The 17,464-nt window shown below is 36.3% G+C and overlaps 1 protein-coding gene across 2 annotated transcripts in view; it reads right to left on the bottom strand.

Annotated features, from left to right (window-relative positions):
• Window positions 1-17,464, bottom strand: part of TCF12 (transcription factor 12) — a 332,249-nt gene that overhangs the window by 199,712 nt on the left and 115,073 nt on the right. For both annotated transcript variants that reach the window (XM_049773639.1, XM_049773640.1), the window contains exon 4: window positions 13,568-13,641. In XM_049773639.1, the coding sequence (XP_049629596.1) occupies window positions 13,568-13,641 (74 nt within the window). The remainder of the gene's footprint in view (window positions 1-13,567; window positions 13,642-17,464) is intronic.

The raw sequence follows: 17,464 nt of genomic DNA, 5'->3' as shown, positions 1-17,464 counted from the left end.
CTCAGGATACTATTTGTAGTACAAGAAAACAAAGAGACACATGCAACGCAGAAGCCTTAACCCCTACTTCTTTCTTTAAGATACGAATGACTTGTCTTCCTCTCTTACCTGACTGTTGTGATTCATACTTTCAATATTATGTCAATCAAAAGCAGAATAAGTAGGCATCCTTGTCTCAATTCCAATTATAGAGAAAGCTTCAGGATCACTAATGAGTGATAGCACACATATGCTTGTCACTGATGGATTTACTATGTTGAGGTACACTCTCTATAGAAACATTTTCTTGAGTTTTAATAAGAATAATCCTGTCATGAGTAACTGGAAAAAAAAAAAAAGAGCAGCTCCGGTTTTTAGAGGTTCAGAGAAGACTTTTTAACTGCAGTACACTAGGACATCTTTGAAGAAACTGTAGGATTCTTCCTGCACCTGTCTTCCCAAGACCACTACCCAACTATCCTGTCTCAGGAAGCCAGGTATGGGGCCAATCTCAGACCACAGAGAATCAGGGAACATTCCCACTGGTGCCTCAACCCCCACCCCAGCCCAATAGAGCTCAGATCAATAGATTCACTACAACATGTTATGGCAGGAAGTTCCACCTTGGATATCCCCTGAACTGAGATTGCAACCATAACACAAGCCCAGTGTTCCTACAAATTAAGATCTGCTATAACCAAGGGACCAATCCCATCTGGCACTGAAGGCCTGGTCCTAAGAAGAAGCAGCTTAACTATTAAGGGAATCATTGCTCATGTGGGGGTGATAGATGTTGATCGTGTAGAAAAAATAATAGTCATTTCTGTGCCAACTGTTGGGACTTTTGAGAAGGGAGAGTGCATTGTCCAGCTTCTATTGCTCCCCTTTGTCATGACTGGTCACTCTGAACACCCTAGGACTGGAGGCTTTGGGAATACCAACTCCTATGCCTCCTCTCATCCCCTAATAACCTTTACTACTAAGGTTACACAAGCAGAGCACCCACTCTTAACCCTTGAGAATCATGGTAGGAAATTTAAAGGTATATTAGACAAGGTGCAGAGGTTTCTGCATCTTTACAATACTGGTTCCATAATTAGGCCTTGCAAGATATACCTTATGGCCTGGAGGAAATAGTGGTATTTTTACCTACCTTCTCTAACAAAGCACAAAGTGACTAAAATTATTAGCCGTGAAGAACAGATAGCCAATTTCCTGCTATATGTAGCTCCCAGATCCCTGAATCTATGGGGCTATGGCCTACATAATCAGTAGGGTGTTGGATATCACATCCCTTGACTAGCCCCCTCTCTGACCAATAGTTCAGGGGCCATGCCTTTTTAATAGGGACTGTTGCAGTTCAGCACCCACCAACCCTCCACATTCAGTGGAAATCCCACAATCCTGTGTGGATGCTGCAGTGCCTCTTAACAATATAAAATTAAAGGTGCTATTAGAACAGGTAGAGGAACAACTGAAAATAGGACATACTGAAATCTCATTATTAGATTGGAACTCTCTTGTTTTTGTTATATAAAAGAGGTTGGGCAAATGGCAGTTGTTTTTTTTGGGGGGGGTTTGGTTTTTTTTTGGGTTTTTTTTTTGGGTTTTTTTTTTTTTTTTTTTTTGGGTCACACCCGGCGGTGCTCAGGGGTCACTCCTGGCTGTCTGCTCAGAAATAGCTCCTGGCAGGCACGGGGGACCATATGGGACACCGGGATTCGAACCAACCACCTTTGGTCCTGGATCGGCTGCTTGCAAGGCAAACACCTCTGTGCTATCTCTCCAGGCCCGCAAATGGCAGTTGTTAATTGATTTAAGAAATGTTAATTCTACTATGGTTCCCCTGGGCACATTACAACCTAGCCTTCTTGCATCAGCAGTTATTCCTACAGACTGTGCCATTGGTTGCAATAGACCTTAAAGACTGCTTTTAAAGCATACCCATATACCCAGTGGCCTGCAAATGCTTTGCATTTTTCATTCCTTCTCTTAACAAAAGGACCTCCATGCATAGATTTCAGTGGACAGTTTTACCTCAGGGAATGACTAACTCACCTATCATATGCCAATATTTTGTTGATGCAGTATTACACCCTGCCATGCAATGTTTCCCCATGCATATATATCTTGCTTACACATGTTCTAACAACAGGAAGCTTCAGAAATTATGTAAGGATGTGATGACATGCTTGCCAGTGGCTGGTTAACAGATTGCTACAGAGGACCATTTAGATACTGCCCCCATACGAATATTTGGGCTATATTCTGGAAAGCACTATAGAGCATCCTGAGAATATTTCCATTTACCAGAAAGCTCTCAGAACTCTTAATGATTTTCAAGAACTGCTTAAGAGATATTAATTGGCCTGCCCTCACTTGGAATTCAGTAACCTATTTCTCACCCTGGAGGGGTACTCTGTCCTGCATAGTCCAAGGCAACTAACACATGAAGCTAAAAAGAAATTAGAATTTTTTATGGACTAGCTCCAAAAGTCTTATCTTTCCATATTAACCCTTGGAGAAAAAGTATAGTTTCTGCTCTTTGCTATATTCAAACTGTCAAACACTGATATAGTCCAATTATCTGGCCCATTAGAATGGTTCTATTTAAACAATAAACAGTCTCGTACTTTTGTGACGTATTTGTAACTGATAAGTGCTCTGCTAATTAAAGGGAGACTGAGGGTAGCTGCCCTACTGGGTTACCACCCCCATGTCATTGTCTTACCTATTTCAAAGATTACAAAATAATTTCAGGTAACTAGAGGTTATAAAGGTTGCAAAGTTAAGTGGCCAGTATCTAATCTTAATATACCGAAGAACAGATTTTTTGGCTTTAGATTATAAAATATCAGCAGCCAAATATTTAGAGATAGATGGTGCTAAGGAAAGCAATTACAGAATCTTCAACTTCTAAGGACTGCTTGACTAATTATAGTACAGAGTTCATTTCTCCACTCATTCATGATATGCTGCTCCTAAGACTTCCAAGGATAAGGCAAGTCCATGTCTATTAATCACAGATCAGCATACTAAAAAAAAATTTTTTTTGGTTTTTGGGCCACATCCTATGACACTCAGGGGTTACTCCTAGCTATGCACTCAGAAATTGCTCATGGCTTTGGGGACCATATGGGATGCCAGGGATTGAATCGAGATCTGTCCTGGATCAGCCAATATGCAAGGCAAAACACCCTACCACTTGCACCACTGCTCCAGCCCCAGCAGACCTAAAAATTTTATTTCTACTTCCATAATGAATAGAGTAAGAGAAAACAGGCTACTGTCACACTTCATTAAGAAAAAAAAAATGAAACAATGCTTTAGAAAAATAAAACTCAGGTACAGAAAAATAATCTATAAAGCAATGGCAGCAAAAATATAACCTGGTGTTTGTGTGCAATATTGAAAAAGGAGGACAGGATGAGGCAAAAAGCAGAGGGAATGAGAAAGAGAAAAAAAGAAGGAAAGGGAGAAGATGAGATCTAGTGTTTCATACAAGAAAGATGAAAATTTGGTAAGTACCTGCACAAAGAGAAATGATATAAAGGAAGTTCTGTCAAAGGAAATTGCAAGATAATAAATGAGTCTGGAGCCGTGGGAAGGTTGGGTCATATTGGTAGTACTCAGGCACTACACCTAACTCTGTGCTCAGGAGTGACCCCTGACAGTTCTTAGGAAACCTTATGTGGAACTAGGAATCAAACATGAATCAGCTGCCTTCAAAGCAAGTAGCACCTTACCACCATACACTCTCCCCAACATTAAATCCATATTAAGCCACTAAATTTGAGGCTACTTTTCAATATCATATCTATTTTTATACTTTGTAATGAATTAGGAATAGAAGGTAACTTCATCAGTCTAATAATTCACATCAATAAAATCTACAGATAACATCGTGCTTTATGAAGACATTTTTCAACATCAAGAACATTGTAGAGCGATCCATTCTTAACACTTCCATTCAACAGTATATAAGAAATTATAGTCAAATAACAGTTTCTTGTCAAAAATGCAATATATTTTGTGAGTCTGAACATTAAAAAAAAGGAACCTACAAGACTACTTAAAAAACTCTAAGCATTCTAGTACATATTTTATAAAATCTGAATTATCTCTTTCTAGTGGGTTTTCCCAAGTGGGACTCCTCAGTTGAGCATACGCTTGCAAGGGCCTAAGGCTATACAGTGCCATACATTTGCCAAGTCATGTGCTTGGGAGTCTTCAGGACTGGATATGGAGATGCTAAAGGAAGCAAATGGTACCAGAGATCAAACTGGGGCTGTGGTATTCAAGACATGTGCCTTAACACTTATACTATCTCTTTGGTCCTTGTGCACTTTCTTTACCTTATGCATTTGGGGGGAGGGCCCCATATCTAGCAATGCTCAGGGGTTCCACCTAGTTCTGTACTCAGGAATCCCTCCTAGCAGGCTCAACCTTAATGGAATTCTGGGGATCAAACCTGTGTCAGCCATATGCAACACAAATGCCCTAACCACTGTACTATCATCTCTCCAGGCCCTCCTCTAGAACTTCTGATGAAAAATCTGTGGCTTACAGATGATCTTTTTCTACAACAAATACAGTCATAAAAACAGAAAGCAAAACTTCTAATTCATTTCCTGGGCTGTCTTTTATTTGTATTAAATAGTCATGTTTTATATCTATATATTATAAAAGAGTAAAGTATTGCCATCTTTTAATTTCTAAATTATATTTTGTAAATACTTTTTTAAAAGTGTGATATAACACAAAAGGGACAGCAATTTAGTCATACTGCCTAGATACTAGTCTTCAACCTCTAATATATATGGTATATTATCAATCTCTTCAAGTTTCAGTTTTCTCCTACTAGGTGAAAAGGATTTTACAAAGAGTATCTTGGGGAATATGTGCAAAACGAAAAATAAATGATGTTTGAAAGTACATCTGTAAACCAGATTGTGGCAAGTACTAATTTTAATTTTATTATTTAAAAAATAATATTTGGGCCTAAAGTATGTCAGTATGCTCAGCCAGAATCTATTCTTCAGGTTTTTTTCTCACAAATAAGAAATAATTTAAATTTTATATAAAATAATAAAGCTGTATAGGAACACTGGTAACAGGAGTTGACACTGGTTGTAGGACTGGTGTTAAAATAATATATGCCTAAAACTTTATTAGTTGTAGTTTAACTCCGGGGTCACCGAACAGCAGCTCTTTGAGGACATTTATCTGGCCCACTGAGTGTTTTTCCCACTGTTGCCTGTCCTGCTGAGTAGTCGATTTATCCTGAGTCCATGTGTACATGTGTGGGATGTGTGCTGCACTCTCCTTTTCTCTATCTTTCAACTCCTCCTCACTGTCTCAGTCAGGGGTCCTCAAACTACGGCCCACCAAATGCAGGCCCATAGTTTCCATTAAACTACTGTTACGTTTGTTGGTTTAATTTTACTTTTTCATTTTAAATATTGTATTTGTTCCTATTTTGTTTCTGTTTTGTTTTGTTTTGTTTTTTACTTCCAAAGAAGATATGTGCAGTGTTCACAGGAATTTGTTCATAGTTTTTTTTTAAAACTATAGTCTGGATCTCCAACAGTCTGAGGAACAGTGAACTGGCTCACTGTTTAAAAAGCTTAAGAATCTCTGGTTTAATTAAACAAAAATAATTCTAAAAACGTAAAGTAATAAAGCAGTAAAAATATTTCAATAATTAAAATATTAGGAGACTGAAAGAGTAATATATTTTGTCTTCTTTACCTATTTTTCATGTATCATCTTTTTGTCTTGGGATGGCCACACCTGACAGTGCTCAGGGGTTATCCCTTGGCTCTGTACACTGGGATCACTCCTGTGGGGATAATATGGGGTGCTAGAGATTGAACTTGGGTTGGCAACATTCAGGATAAGCACTCTACTAGCCTTACTAGATTTCTTGTTTTTTTTGTTTTTTTGTTTTTTTGTTTTTCGGGCCACACCCGTTTGATGCTCAGGGGTTACTCCTGGCTAAGCGCTCAGAAATTGCCCCTGGCTTAGGGGGACCATATGGGATGCCAGGGGATCGAACCGCGGTCCTTCCTTGGCTAGCGCTTGCAAGGCAGACACCTTACCTCTAGCGCCACCTCGCCGGCCCCACTAGATTTCTTGTTAAAGTCATAAGAATAATATGATTTTTAAATTAGAGGACTCTAAAGATCAATCAGATTATAAAATATGCCACAGACATAAAAAGTAAAACTCACTTTGGGGTGAAAAACCTACACCAGAGTCTATTTTAGAAGACCAGTGGCAGAACAATATTTTAATGGCACGCTGAAAAAAGGGTGGTTTAACCAGATAAAAATGGAAAAGTGAGAATCTAAAAACTACGTGATTTTGCTGTGTGTGTGTGTGTGTGTGTATATACACACACACACACATACACCACACACACACATATATACATATATATATGCCTACAAAAAAATTCAAGGAAATTATGTCATTGTCCTTTTTTCCTTATCCAAGTATATTAAGATAATATAGGTACTATTTTGAAGACAACCAAAACTAATTTTCTCTCAAGGGTCTATTTAAACCTAATTTCATAGTACACCCTTCTTTTAATCATAGTTTTCTTCACATTAGAACATTCAGAAGGAGCAGTTACATAACAAAACAGAATAATGGGGGAGCATAGATGCAACACAAAAAACACTTACTTTAATTCTCTGTCCCTCCTGTCTTGCTTTGCTATTTAACTGCTTCATCTTGTGTTTTGTACCTGAGATCAAGAGGCATAAAATACTATTTCAAAATTTGTGTGTCCTTTCTAATTATTGCAATTTGAACCCCTACTAGCTTTAAAACCTATATCATTTCCCCTTCAAAAATAAGAACAATACCAAACAAGAGTCTGGAGAATATATCTACCATTGGAGGGAAAATAAATTTTGTTACCCACCAATACTAACCATGGGGAACTGAGTAAAATCTATTTTCTTATGAAAATGACCCAATTTTCCAGTGATAAGGGAATTTATCAAATCAAACAATCTGGTAAGTGTATAAGGCAACCACAGCTAACTTTTAAAATCCAAATACATGGGTTTTAACTCAAGCCATGCTTTAGTGAGGTGAAATGACTCCTCTAAATAATTTTCAAACTTCCTCATTCCCCAAGTTGTTTCCAGTATTTCTTTCCTTAGTATCATTTTTCTTACTCCATTATTTTACAGTCTTGGTCCTCTTACCCTAATTTACCTCAAATCATCACAAATAGGTATAAAGTAACATCTTATCAGGCCATATCTTGCCACTCTTTCCCACTGAATCCACTATTGATACTACAACAAAGTAATCTTTGTAAAACCCCATGTCATTCTCAGTGTAGAGAGTCTGTATTTAATTGACTAAACTAAATTACATTTCTTCTATGAAAAATGTTAACTGGGGCTGGAGAGATCAGAAGAGTAATTAGGGGCACTTAGCTTGCTCACAGCCAGGCTGGGTTGATCCCAAGCATCCCATATGGTCGGTCCACTGAGCACTGCCAAGAGTAGATCTGAGCATTGCTGATTATGGCCCCACTCTCTTAAAGGTTAACTTTTACTTTAAGAATTTTAGCTTGGGTCAGGAGAGTACCACTAAGCAAAATTAGAGATACTTTTTGCCACAACTACAAAAACAACCCAAACATGTTAAATAAATTAATTTCATCCAGATAATCTTATAAATTATATTTTATAAAATATACTTTTCGGGGCCGGGCGGTGGCGCTAGAGGTAAGGTGCCTGCCTTGCCTGCGCTAGCCTAGGACGGGATCCTCCGGCGTCCCATATGGTCCCCCAAGCCAGGAGCGACTTTTGAGCGCATAGCCAGGAGTAACCCCTGAGCGTCACCGGGTGTGGCCCAAAAGCAAAACAAAAACAAAAACAAAATATACTTTTCATAAAATCTTAAAATCCCAATCTACTTGTATTGTATCTATTCAATCTAAGCTTTTGTGTAAGACTCTAGAAAAGTTAGAGAACTTACAGACTCTTGAACCTTCCCATTTTCATTTTCTACTTGAACTGGTCACTCAATTAGTATATAAGTAATATTGCTCCAAGAAGTGACCACTGCAGATTCTCTCTGAATTAGTAAAGGGTCTAGAAGACGACCCAATTGCTTAAAGTACTTGCCAGATGATAAGCAAAAGGCTGTATGGTTAAACCCTAGTGGAATCTACATGTGTTGAGTGTCAGGTTATCCTGACAGCCCTGTGATTAGACCAGCAAGAAAAGTTCAGAAGAGCCCAAGGCAAGCATGAGTCCTGAGCTATACATGCACTGAGGCAATTCTTATTGTTATAGTGTCTTAGCTCCCTGATGAGGGGAAAACAAACACTGAATAGTCCTCTGTGGCAGATAGTACAAGTTATGGAATTTCTTTAAATGAAGAATTTAAAAATATATTATTTATCCCTTAATTAATTTTGTTCCAATTCATATGCATTGTAAAGTCATATTGTAAAGTCAAGCTTTTCTTCTCCATTAAAAACCAAAAACCTTTAGAAAGGTGATTTTTTGGGGGGGTATAATCCTCCCACAACTTTCTGTCAATTAAAAAGCAAAGGGAAAGTGGGGCCGGAGCAGTGGCACAAGTAGTAAGGCATCTACCGTGCCCGCACTAGACTAGGACTGACCGAGGTTTGATACCCTGGTGTCCCATATGGTCTCCCAAGCCAGGAGCGATTTCTTACTGCATAGCCAGGAGTAACCCCTGAGCGTCACCAGGTGTGGCCCCAAAACCAAAAATAAAAAATAAATAAATGGAAAGGAAACCTGAGGTGTATAACTGTGTCCAGAGTCACACAGTAGAAAGTAGAAGTGTTAAGAATAGATTTCAGGGGCCAGAGTGATAGCACAGCAGTAGGACACTTGCCTGGCACATGGCTGACTCAGGAAGGACCTGGGTTCAATCCCCCCTGTCCTACACCGCCCTCCCCACCCTGAACCCAGGAGCGATTTCTGAGTATATAGCCAGGAGTAACCAGAGCCCCAAAACAAACAAACAAACAAAGAATAGATTTCAGCCTGATTTCAAGGATCAGGTTCTTAAATATTATATATACTTGATAGACAATTTTTTAAAACTAATGTTTTCATCTCTTCCCTCAGTTTATGTTTGAAACACTAATCTACAAGGGATAAAAGAAACTAGCATAAACTTCAGAATACCTGAGTTCTATGAGTTCTCTCATGAACAAAAAGCAAACTAGTCTAACACAATCTGTTTCATATCAATAACACATATATTTCAATCTAGCAAAACCTCAAACAACCTTATGTCAATTTCCTCACCTGTGAAATTAAAAAAGAAAATAACTTGACTACGAGTAACCAGTATATCTGCTAGTTTTAAAATTCCTCGTTGCTTCCAAAAATGGAAGAAGAATAATGTGGTCATAATGTTTCATTCTGTAAACCTTATTACAAAAAAAGTGAAAATAATGGTGGCAATTTAGTAATCAGAGATAAAGAAAATTACTCAAACTATTCAACTAAACATTTTCTTTTCTAAAATATATTCCATAAAAGGCTACATGTAAGTAACCTTAAAAATGTTCATAATTAAAATTCCCATTTCTTTCTTTTGGGGTGGGGGTCACACCCGGCAGTGCTCAGGGGAACCATATGGGATGCCGGGATTCAAACCACTGTCCTTCTGCATGCAAGGCAAATGCCCTACCTCCATGCTATCTCTCCGGCCCCCAAGTTCCAATTTCTCACCATAGATAGTACCTAGCTCTACGCTCAGAAATCGCTCCTTGTAGGCTCAGGGGAACCATATGGGATGCCGGGATTCAAACCACCGTCCTTCTGCATGCACAGCAAATGCCCTACCTCCATGCTATCTCTCCGGCCCCCAAATTCCAATTTCTCACAACAGATAGAACCATAAGCTTAATCCATATTATTAGGCAAACATATACAGAGCAAAAGATGTTAAATTAATACAAAGTTCCATTTATATGACTTACTGCAGCCAGTCTTGTATAATGAACTTGTGTACCATTTAACTTAAAAAAATCAAAAACACATTCTAGAATAGAGTATAAACAAGAACTATTTGCCCAATCATAACTCAGTTGCTCAGAGTACAAATGCCAATAATGTACTAATAAGTTTTAAGTACTATTAGTACTTAAGTACTAATAAGCTAGAGCAGAAATTCTATAACACAGTTTGCTGAAATTTCCATCAGCTAATAAAATTTGGTCAGTTATTATTTCAGAAAAAGAACTTGTGTTGTAAGTAAAATAATGAAAATGCACAATAAATCAGATAGTCGAGACATAATAATAATGATAACACAGTAGCAACTTTTATTACAGTAATAAATGAAACACTCCTTATTGTCACTAAAATCTTACACAGTATGAGGTACAATTATAACTTTAACAATTAAAAATTCTCATGTACAGAGAATAAGTAACTTGTCTAAGGTTGCAGAATATAGCTTGACAACACTATGATCTTAAATAATATCCTTCATTAAGTAGTTCAATAATCAGGACAGTAATTCATCAGCAGAGAAAAAAAAGCCTATTAACATTAACCACACACAATCAACTTTGAGCTTGATCATCTTCAATGAACTTATTTCTTCCCTTCCTTGATATCCAAACCCCAATAATCTAGTCACTGCTATGATTCTTCTCAAATATAATTATATTTAACAACAAGAAGAGATAATCCATTAGGTATAAAGCATTAACTATACAAATTATAAATTGTATGCGTGTTTTTTGAGCCACATCCAATTGTATTCAGTGCGTACTCCTGGCTCTGTGCTCAGGCAATGGGGCTTTGTGTAATGGGGTGTCAAGTATCAAACCCAAGTTGGCCATGCATAAGGCAAATTAGTTCTCTACTGTCCTATTGCTCTGGCCCTAAAACTTTCTCTTTATTCAGAAAAGATTATGGCTTATCTATAAATATGTCAACAAACAAAGGAGAAAATCAATGTTACACCTTACAATTCTTTACAAGTTTGAATTTTCTAACAATGTGTCAAAAAGAATTTTAGCCAACATAATTCTGAATTTTAAAAACTCAACGTATTATGTTTAATAACATTAAGGTGAATGAAATAATTAGGTCAACAAAGTGAATTTCCTATATACAAAATTATTTCTATTTAATTATAATTATAGAAGATAGTGTTTAATGAAAGGCTTCTAAAGTTGATGATCTCCCTGTAAAGAGTTGAGAAAAGCTTAAAACATTACCATAAATGTATTTCCCTGGGGAGAGGAGTTCAGGAGAAAAAAATGAGTGATTTTAAATTATAAATAAACGGTAAGATCTTAATAAGCCCATTAAATCATTTTATGCTTAAAATTATAACTAGAAGAAAAATTAGTAAATTTTAGCAGGAACAATAATAAAATAGGGAAGCATTAAATCACCACTCTGATGGAAGAATAAGCACACCAAGCACATATCCACACAACATGGGTCTCTGAAGACCGGGATTATGTAGTCTAGTCTAGGTTCTTATTTATTGTTTTGTTTTTTTAGTCACACCAAATGGAGCTCAGAAGCTACTCCAAGTACGATGCTCACGGATACTCCCAGGTGTACTTGGTGAACCATGTAGTGCCATAGATCAAATCCAAGCCTTGACAAATGAAACGTGCCCAGCCCTTCCAGCTAGCTAGCTGTCTGGTCCTAACCTGAAATTTTTAAACAGAAAACTAATTTAATATAAAAATCAATCTAACTTTCACTGCATAAAATATGCAGTTAAAAATTTTTGTATTTGACCTGCAGACCTACAATAAAAGAAACAAAGCAAGATATACTTTGGGGCCCAGAGAAATAGCACAGCGGCGTTTGCCTTGCAAGCAGCCGATCCAGGACCAAAGGTGATTGGTTCGAATCCCGGTGTCCCATATGGTCCCCCGAGCTTGCCAGGAACTATTTCTGAGCAGACAGCCAGGAGTAACCCCTGAGCACCGCCAGGTGTGGCCCAAAAACCAAAAAAAAAAAAAAAAAAAAAAAAAAAGAGATATACTTTGAAGGCCATTCTTAGAGGCAATATTCATTTCAGGGTCATGAAATATATAATGTTATTATACTATCTTCTCTAGAACTCTTATCCAATACTAAAGTAAAAAAAGAACAAAAAGTTAATAGAAAAGTAAATATTAGTAAAATTTAAATATTTTATAGAGTACTATAAGTTTCCTTAAAATAATATAGTACTAATAATACTGTATTTTCTGACACATAAAATTCAGATTATCAGAACCTAAACAGAAAACCTATCTTAGAAAGAAAAATTTAAAAGCACAGAGAAATTTGCACATCAACCAGCTTATTCTCAAAAGAGTACAAGTATAAATGTTAAATATGTCTCAGAGGATGGTTCAAACAAGTATTGTGCCCATTACATTACAACCAACTCAGCAATTATTTCTAAAAGGGAAAACTAAACCATGTTAACGATGAATGTCTCTATCTAAATTACACAAAACTATCCCAAAGTGCTCAAAATAAATTAAGGATAGAAAGAAAATACAAGAGGAAAACCCATATTTTTTGCATCACCATTTTTCAGTGCACAACAGATTAGGCCAAAAATAAACTATGAAGTACAATTAAAAGGTCTGGTTTACTTCCACTTAGGCCAATTTGCTCCTATAATTAAGTCCCCCAAATTTTTGTTTATTTTCTCTTGATTAATTCTAGGAGAAATTATTACACATTCAAAGTATGATCTTTTAAAGGAAAAGTATCTTTCATCAATTTTATTGAAAGAGGTGATGGTTTGGGGGGCCACACCCTATGCTGCTCAAAGCTCACTCCTTGCAGGGGTTGGGGATTCATATGTAGTGCAGGGGCTGAACCCAGGTCTGTTGCTGCATGCAAAGCAAATGCTCTGCCTACTGTGTTATATCTCTAAAATATAGAGTATCTATTAAACTCAATGATTTAATGGGGAATCTGAGGCAAAGCCTTTAACTTTATTGTCAATTCTTTGATCTAATTTTCAGTCTCTCAGTCTCATTTTTCATTCTGTTGTTTGTTTTTTCATTTGTTTGTTAATTTTTGAAAAAGGCTCTAACCTTCAAACCCTTTCGTGCATTCAACACAAAACTGGTCTTTTTTCCTCTTAATTGCCAATCAAGAAATATGTTTTAATATCCTTACAAGAGATAGGGCCACAGAGTCTCTAAAGAAACATCTGGTGCTCTTGAAGAAAGAATGAAGGTGAGCATATTGAAAGCTAGTACTCTGAAAGCGTGCCCTCTCTCAAAGCAAATACATATGTAGAGAGACTTGGACATCTTTTAGGCTCTTTCAACCTTAGTAAATTAGTAATTATTCCAAGTCTATGTCTTTATTTAAAGAATCAACAAGGCTATTCTTTTATTATGAAAACAGAAAGCCTCACAAATTATAGTTAATAAAAATATTAAATCTGCTACAAAGGTAAATGGTATCCAATTTAAATTGCCATGAAAATAAATTTATTTCCATATCTCTTAAAAAATAGAGTTCATATGTGAATTTGTTTATTCAAATTTTTAAAATTTTAACAAAAGATTGATAAGCAAACTTACTCTAGATGAGTCATAAGATGGGCTTGGTTGACCACTTGTCCCCCAAGATGTTGTACCTCCTCGTTCATCCATACCTAAAGAGAAAAATAATTAAAGACAAAAATAAAAAAAAACCACTAAGATAGATTTTTTTTAGTATGTTATACATAGCACAGTAAAATTCAGTGAGTAATATTCAAAATTGCATGAAACTACAGTCCTTGTTTGGGAAGGCTAGAAAATAAGTTAACATCAAAGTATCTTTAGTGTTCCATATAAGGCCCTATGTTCTATAATTTAGAACTGCACTATGGGGCCGGGCGGTGGCGCTAAAGGTAAGGTGCCTGCCTTACCTGTGCTAGCCTAGGACCGACCGCGGTTCGATCCCCCGGCGACCCATATGGCCCCCCAAGCCAGGAGCAACTTCTGAGCACATAGCCAGGAGTAACCCCTGAGCGTCACCGGGTGTGGCCCAAAAACCAAAAAAAAAAAAAAAAAAAAAAAAGAACTGCACTATGACTTTGCAAACTTCAGATTTTATAAATCTAAGTCTATCTATCTTTGTCCCCATCCACTGCTACTTTTAAAACTAGATTTAAAAAAACAGGTTTCTATAATTTAGTACTTCCTGTATGAAAAACATTAAAAATCTGGTTCACAGATAATCCTTAAAAATAAAGTAAATCAAGTAACTATCCAATTTAATAAAAACAGTGTCTATCAGTGAGACTGAATAGTCTTAACTGAAGAATGAAACTAAGCCAAATCACATAAAATCAACATTAGTCATAATCAAATTAATCAAAATGACAAAATAACTCACTCTAGTGAAAAATCTCTAAAATTACACCATCTAAACAAATGAGCGGATCTACTACCCCCTCTCCCCTCAAAGAAAAATTCAATACAAATTAACTATGCTCCATAATACACATTATGAAGCACTGGCTCCATTATTTCCACATACCAATCAGTCCCAAGAAAAAGTTTGAATTAGAGATCTCTCAAAAAAGCTATTTCTCTCTGTTCTAAATCTTTGGTATCTTTGACTCCTAAGCACGCTTAGAAGACTCTTCTGATCTTCCTATGATCAAATACAATTAATCAATTTCTTTGTTTCATTCTTGTATAAAAAAAATTAGATTTTACCACACAAAATTTTGAAAGTTTGGAACCTTATTTTAAATACCTTAAAACTATTTTCCCTGTGATCTAAATATAAGGGTCACTTGCAATTAATGTCACAAATTAGCCAAAGTTCCCAAGGCTTTTCTAGAAAGAACAAAATGCTAATTGAAGGTCTAAGTGTCAGAAAAGAAAAGCTGAGTTAGCTTCCAAAGTAGAATCTACTAACTACTAATTCAGCTAGACACTAATTTATTGTCTATGAATTTAGATTCCTAATAAAGTAATTAGGGTATATATATATATATTTTTTTTTACGTGTTCATGCTGTTTATTATGAGGAAAATACAAGTCAAAACAACAAGAAACCATAGCACACCAGTGACAATAGCATAAATAAAAATGATTACAAACAAAACAATCTATGTTGGTGGGAATATGGTAACAAAAGTAACCCTTTTCACAATTAGTGACAATATTATCTGGTTCAGACTCCATGGGGAAACTGTATGGAAATTCTTTTTTTTTTTTTTTTTTTTTTTTTACAAGTACAACAATTTTAACCAATGGGAACATAAACACATTTTGATGGCGGGAAGGATAAAGAGGAACCTGGCAGGATGGGGTGAGGGGAAGCAAATTCTTAAACAAATAGCTAATTGATATTTATGCAAATACAATTATTTATTTAGCCTATTTTCCATTTAGATCTATCTTTTGTGCAAGCAATAAGGATCATAATTTAAACTTTACAAAAACATATCTATAACTACATGTTTGAGAGCAGTTACAAAAACAGGTTCCATGGAAAGGTTAAGGCATCTGGTTAAGTGGCATCTCCGCCACTTAAGTTTGAAGTTATCGAGGAGCTGGCGCATAGACCTCAATCTGTGCGCTCGCGCCTTGCCAAGCTTTGGAAACGACTGACTCAAGGGTAGCAGATGCGGTGACTGGAAGCCCCACACCTCTTCACCCAGTGTGGCCAGTCCACTGAGGCACGTCTGTCCCTTCCATATTGTATACTAAACAGGGGGAGATGTGGGAGATCAAGCACCCCACATATCAAAGGAACTCTGAATGAATTTTCCACCGCCTGCCTGATTCAAGCCACAAAAGTTTGCATAGCCCCGAACCAACAGAAAACTCTGCAAATAAATTTAGCTCAGGGTATATATTTTTAAGTTTTAAGAATGTTGTATAAAAAGATGGGTTTTCAATCAGATATGATTTCAAGTGAACCAGAACTTTGAATATAGATATTATATGTAAAATAGAGTTGTTTTATTCACTCTGAAATTTTATGTAGATTCCAGATCTACAACTTTGGGGTCATCACACTAAAAACACTTTATCTCTTCAGTATTGATTTACAAGGGACTGTTTTCCAAGCATTTAGTTTACTGAGTTAAAATTATACAAAAATCCGAGCCAGAAGATATTAAAAGAGTTGGCGCACTTGCCATACATACTGCAAAACCTGCATTAGATTCCTAACCCCACATATAGACCCTTTTGCCCAACCAGGTCAGTCTTCAAAATCCCGCCAATTGAATAAATTAAAAATAGGTTTAAATTATGTAAAGAAAAATACTAACTTAAATAGGCTACTGGAAAGCAGGGTTTCATATATATATATATATATATATATATATATATATATATATATAGCCATGTTTGTGATATCAATATTTACAATAACCTACACAAAAGGCACAACTTTCAATGATGAGTGAATTCAACATGGCTTAATGACAAGGATATATTCTGAAATATGTATCACAAACCGATTATGTCATTATATAAACAACATATTCTATAATATACCAAGGTTACACAATATAGCCTACTGGAACCAATGTAACCTTAGTTTTTGTGCATGATGTTAAATTATATCAATTTTCCCATCACCATTTATTGAAGAGGTTTCCCCTTTATCATTGTATAGTACAGACTCCTTTGTCATAGATTAAATGTTCACTTGTGTAGTTTTTTTCTGGATTTTTCATTCTAGTCCATTGGTCTAGTCCATCCATCTATTTTTCTCTAACCTGACAGTATGTTTTTTTAATTACTATTACTTTATAGTAGAGTTTAGGTTCAGAGAATATAATGCCTTCATTACTTCCATTCTCTGAAAACAATTTATTACATAAAACAAATTCGGTAATAAAGCCTAGGTAGTGAGTACTATACATTAATGATAATTCAAGAGACGTATAAGAATGGAAGTTTGTTGTATCATTCCCTTTACTAAAAAAAAATCAGTGTTTTCCTGGAAATTAATCTTTTCCAAGTCAATAAATAGAATGTAGGAATGTAGTGTGTCGTAACCTGTGGGATCAGGGGATTTGTCTGTCTCTATGTCAATCAAGATCCACATGGTTTTTCATTATTCTCTGAATGCAGCCCCTCTGATTGATAGTGAAACCAGATGGTTCTTCCTTCCAGGTGTGAAATTTTTCCTGATATAAAAGGCTAGATCGGAAAAGGAGAGGTCTCTGGTGTTTCTTGGTCGTCTATTTTTTAAAGTCTTTTCTTTCTCTAAGTGTGAATTTGATTATTTTGCAGAGATTCCTCTGATCTCAGATCTGTCTCGCCAGTACTCGGGGTCAGAACTGGAGGGCTTAGATTTAAGAAAATGACATCTGTAACAGGGATTCAGCTGAACCCTGGTGAGATGATTTCAGGCCTTTCTGGATGGGTTCCACCATTTTGGACTTGCAAGTTTGGGTCTCTTGTTGGTTTGCAGATAGGACTAGGAACATGGTAAATACGGACATTATAATTTGTTTA

The sequence above is a fragment of the Suncus etruscus genome, chromosome 5 (genome assembly GCF_024139225.1).
Source record: "Suncus etruscus isolate mSunEtr1 chromosome 5, mSunEtr1.pri.cur, whole genome shotgun sequence".
Taxonomy (NCBI): Eukaryota; Metazoa; Chordata; class Mammalia; order Eulipotyphla; family Soricidae; genus Suncus; species Suncus etruscus.
This window is presented reverse-complemented; position numbering and strand designations above follow the sequence as displayed.